The following is a 4,483-nucleotide window of genomic DNA, read 5'->3' as shown; positions in this document are numbered from 1 at the left end:
ACCATCCTGACTGGGCTTACAGGCCACCCAGGAAAAGAAGGTGCATACAGGTGAGGCAGTTGGAGAACAGTGATGGGGCAGAGTGTGCTTCTGGCCAGAAGTGCTGGGAAGTTTAACAGTTAGGGAAGACTCCCATGGGTTGGTAATCAGAAAAGGCTTCATGGAAGAGGCAGAAGCAGTGCTGGACCTGGACAGCCAGGCTTTGGATGGGCAGAGAGGAAAGGAGGGCATCTCAAGAGTAGGAAGCACAGGAGCTGAGATGTGGAGGCTGCAACAGCAGAGTGGCTGGATGAGGGAGCAGAGAGAAGTCAGGCAGCATCGTCATCCTCATCATCACATTTATTGACGGCCCCTGGGAGGCGGGGCTGGGGACAGAACATACAAAGACAAGGACCTGCCCTCAAAAAGTTTCCATTCTAAGGAGACGGGGACAGAAAAATACAGAATGGTCTTTCCGGGGGAGGGCCCACTCTCACCTGGTGCAGGTCAGAAGCCCCTGGCCTACCTTGCCCCAGGGTCTGGAGCATGAGCGGGGCCTGACCACCTGGCTCCTAGGTGGTGGACCCCAGAACTGGGGGAAAGGTAGGCTCAGGACATGATGGAAAACACTCCTGTCAGCCTTGGCATTGTGCAAGCCTAGTGGAGTGGCAGGGGGCGATAGGCCCCCTAGGCAGGGCCCTTGAAGGAAGTGGGCATCTTCCCAGGCCCCCATGAGTAAAGTTCTTTCACTGGGGCTGGCCCATCACCCGGGAGGCCCCAGCCGGGGAGAAAAAGGCAGAGTTTCCTCAGCGGCAGAGGCATAATACCCTGCCCACCCCACTCCCGGCCCTCTCTCTGGGCATCTTCCAGGTGACCCTCCTCCCCAGTTCAGCCTCCAGGGCCAGGGCCTGCCTAGGGCCAGGGGGAGGGGCCTGCCCCTCCCCCCACCCCGGCGGTGGGGGAGGAGGAGGAGCCACGCATCAAGTTTGTCTGGGCCCCCCAGTGGGGAGCCATACCCTGGATCCTACCGGTGGGGGGGCTCTGGCTGCGAGGGCCGAGGGCTCAGCAGAGGGGCTGGGCCTAGAGGGCACCCGGGGGAGCCCTTCAGCGGGGGCACTGGGCGGGAGTCCAAGGGGGGCAGGCTCCGGGGCACTGCTGGTGGCCCCCGGGCGGCCCCAGTGGGCAGGACAGCGGCAGCGGGGAAGGATTTGGGGGGATCCGCAGCAGCAGTGGGGGCTGGCTGGCCAGATCGCTCCCGGCGCCGCAGCAGCTCCTGCAGCTTCTCCGCCTGGGTCCGCCTCAGGTGGGCCAGGGCACGGCCTCGTTGGAAAGCGGGCAGGAAAGCCTCCAGGCTCTGCTCCCCCAGCAGCAGCTGCTCCATGTGCTCCTGGGACAGGAGGGAAAGGACAGTTTGGGAAGAACATGACCAAAGACTGAGGGCTGGTCCTCTCTCCTCCCACCCTGAACCCTTCCCGATGGCGACCACCCACAGCTCGGGCATGGGGCACCTGAGTTCCAGCCTGGGCCTGCCACAGTGCTGAGGATGAACGTCCTCTACTCTCAAGCCTTGATTCCCTTACTATCACCAGACCTGCTGGGCCAGGGATGAGGCGGGATCAGAGATGGAGACACACTTGAAGTAGACAGGTGTCTCTCATCAGGGCCAGGGCCCTCCTCCTCCACCTCTTCAACTCACTGAGCACTGTGCTCCCAACCCAGCTCTGAGACATCTGTCCCAGCTCCTCTGTAGACCCAGCCTAAGCTGCCCTGAGATGTTCACAGGAAGTTGGGGGGAAAGTTACAGGTGGGGACGGTGGGCCTTGTGTCCAGTGCGGACAGCAATGCAGCGGGCACTCCTGGGAGCCAGGCACTCAGGGCAGGCTTCCTGGAAGGGGGGCTCTCAAGCCTGCAATGTAAGAATTGAGGGGAGGGGGATGATGATAGGATGGGGCCCCCCTCCTGGTCCCCAGGCCCAGCTGCCCCTTCTCTCACCTCAGTCTCCTGCTCAGCTTCCTCCAGCTCAGCCTGCAGCCAGCCCAGCGCGCAGTGGGGGCTCCAGCGGTGCATGCTCTCCTCTGAGGGCCACAGAGGGACATAGTGAACTAGCCCCTGCCCTTAGGGCCTGTCACTCAGGGCAGACAGAGCAGAGCCCCAGGGCCCAGACCTGACTCTCACTGACCCTGTGTGTGATTCTACGCTTCCCCTCCCCTCTCTGGAGCCTCAGTTTCCTCATCTGCACAACGCGCCTGCCGGATCCATCTATGCTCCTCCCCCCAGTCCTAGTGCGAAAGAGGGAGCAGGGGCTTTGTCTCCTAAAGCACCCCAGGCCCTTGGGTTTTGGGCCCCATTTTGGCCTCTCGAACCCAGCTCTACCCATCGACTGCTCACTTTCCCAACTCGGTAATTTTCCAGCAGTAGCACCCCTCAAACTTGCCTGGGGAATAGGTCTGCCCAAGTCCCGACCTTCAGAGCCTGGCACTTCCCAAGGCCACCCAGCCAGATGGCCAGCTGCCCCCCACCCCAGGCAGTTCTCCCGGCCGTCCCTCACCCAGTCGCTGCAGCTTGTCTGCACAGCTCTCGGCCACCTCCCGAAGCTCCTGGTACTTGATGGCCAGGGCAGCGCGGCCCATCTCCAGGCGGGGCCGCAGTGCCAGGTTCTCCTTGGCTAGAGCGTAGTTGGAGGCCAGGCATGCCTCGCGCTCCAGCTGCAGGCCCTGGAACTGCCGGCAGGGAAGAGCCCAGAGGCCCATTCAGGGAGTCTGCCCATGGCCACCTACTGCCACTGTGGGCGACAGTGCCCACGGGCCAAGCCGAAAGCTTGGCTTTCCTGCCCCAATCTCAGGATGGCGAGCCAACAGGTGGAGGAACGATAAGAGCCCAGACCCCACTTTGCCTCAGTTTCCTCTTCCACAAAGTAAGCTAAAAACATCTACCTTATAGGGTTGTTGTGAGACTTAAGTGAGGAAAACTACGAAGGCCTCTACAAATGTTAGTTAATTTTTAATTTTCAATTAATATGTCTGCTCAGGTCCCCGAGGAGTCCCCCTCCCTCCTCTGTCCCATTTTCCATGCATGGGCAGCTTCCCTCTCATTCCAGGCCTTTGTCTGTTTCCTCCTCAGGTGTTTGTGCCGAAAACACTCCCACCCCCTGCTCTTACTCTCCAGTGATGTCTTCACCCTGTCCCTGCACAGCACCCCCTCAAACCCCCCTCTCTTCCCTCGCACCCCCTCCTCTGCCCTCCAGTGGAATCCCCACACCCCAAGGAATACACACCCCCTTTTCCTCCCTGATCCCCTAGCACCTGCTCCCAGCTTTCCTTCTCTTGCAGAAAGCAGACCCCTTTCTTTCCTGGCCCTGGAGAACGCTATTTCCTTCTGTTACTAGGCGGGCCGAGCCTCCACTCCCTGCCCCTGGAGAACGCACTACCCTCCATCTGTCCCCTATAGGATGCACACGCCCCTCCTGCCTGCCTCCCTCCAATGTACACTTTCCCTTTCTGCCCCCCCGCAGACAACCAGCCCGGGCCTATCTCCTGTGAAATATACAACTTTCTCTTATGGTGGCCTATGGAATACACGCCTCAGCTTTCAGTACCCCTCCCCACCGGAAGACACAAAGCCCCCTCTTACACTCCCAGACCACGGAAGCCCTCCCAACGGCCCCCCCAGGTGTCACACAGGCCCCTAGTTCTCCCCATGGAAGGCGCCTCCCCTTTCTGGCCCTACAGACGTGGGTGTGCGAGCCAGGGCCCCCACAAACAGCCGCCCCCCGCCCCCCGGAACACACCTCCCTGGAGCAGCCGCTGTAGGACACGCCTCGCGGCCATCCCGGGGGTGCACGGGCGCCTCCCTGGGTCTCCGGCGCCCCACCCGCCCCAGGCCAGCTCAGGAAGCCCCCTCCCCCGGGGGCGGCTCCACCGGGCCCACTCGTACGTGCCAGGCTCCGGAGGCCCCTCGGCCCGGCCGGTGCGGCCCTTCGGTCGGTCGGCAGGTCCGGCAGGCCGCGGCCCGTCCCCCGAGCCCCCCGCCCGCGCCCCCCGCGCTACCTTCCTGCTGAGCCGCACGATCCGGTCCAGCTTGGGCTCATCCTGAAGCAGGTCCCGGAGCTGCCCGGTGCTGAGGATCCCAAAGCGCCCCGGGCTGCCGGGCTCCGGCCCCGCCCGCGCCGCCCGGGCCCGGTACATGCCGCCCGCCCGCGCCCCCAGCTCGGCTGCTGGCTCGGCCCGCTCGGCCCGCTCCGCCCCGGCTCCGCTCCGCTCCGGCTCCGGGATCCGGCTGGGGCTCTGGCTCCGGCAGCGCGCGCCGCTCCGCCGCCAGAGGGCGCCCCGCCCGCTCTTAAAGGGGCCGCGGCGTGGAGGCTGGGGGTGGGATGGGGAGGGGGCAGGCCGCTCCTCTTCCCACCCCGGCCGAGCCGCGCCTTGCCGCGCCTCCCGCATCCGCAGATCGCCTGGCAACCCATCCTCCTCACGGCGTCCGGATAGCTAAGGCGCCTCTCCTTTCCTCT

The 4,483-nt window shown here is 63.9% G+C and overlaps 1 protein-coding gene across 1 annotated transcript; it reads right to left on the bottom strand.

Moving 5' to 3' along the window:
• Positions 1-321: 321 nt before the first annotated feature.
• VPS37D (VPS37D subunit of ESCRT-I) lies at positions 322-4,283 on the bottom strand. Its single transcript, XM_019921948.3, has 4 exons — positions 4,026-4,283; positions 2,528-2,699; positions 1,972-2,054; positions 322-1,366 (listed from the first exon to the last, which is right to left on the bottom strand). The coding sequence occupies exons 1-4, from the start codon at positions 4,161-4,163 to the stop codon at positions 1,004-1,006; spliced, it is 756 nt and encodes a 251-aa protein (XP_019777507.2). The 5' UTR covers positions 4,164-4,283; the 3' UTR covers positions 322-1,003.
• Positions 4,284-4,483: the final 200 nt, after the last annotated feature.

The sequence above is a fragment of the Tursiops truncatus genome, chromosome 15, assembly GCF_011762595.2.
Source record: "Tursiops truncatus isolate mTurTru1 chromosome 15, mTurTru1.mat.Y, whole genome shotgun sequence".
NCBI lineage: Eukaryota > Metazoa > Chordata > Mammalia > Artiodactyla > Delphinidae > Tursiops > Tursiops truncatus.
This window is presented reverse-complemented; position numbering and strand designations above follow the sequence as displayed.

Coding starts and splice junctions, on each gene's coding strand:
- VPS37D (XM_019921948.3), bottom strand. CDS start 4,163: ATGTACCGGGCCCGGGCGGCGCGGGCGGGGCCGGAGCCCGGCAGCCCG. Junction 2,700..4,025: donor TCGTGCGGCTCAGCAGGAAG/GTAGCGCGGGGG, acceptor CCCTGCCGGCAG/TTCCAGGGCCTGCAGCTGGA. Junction 1,367..1,971: donor AAGCTGAGCAGGAGACTGAG/GTGAGAGAAGGG, acceptor CTCCTGTCCCAG/GAGCACATGGAGCAGCTGCT.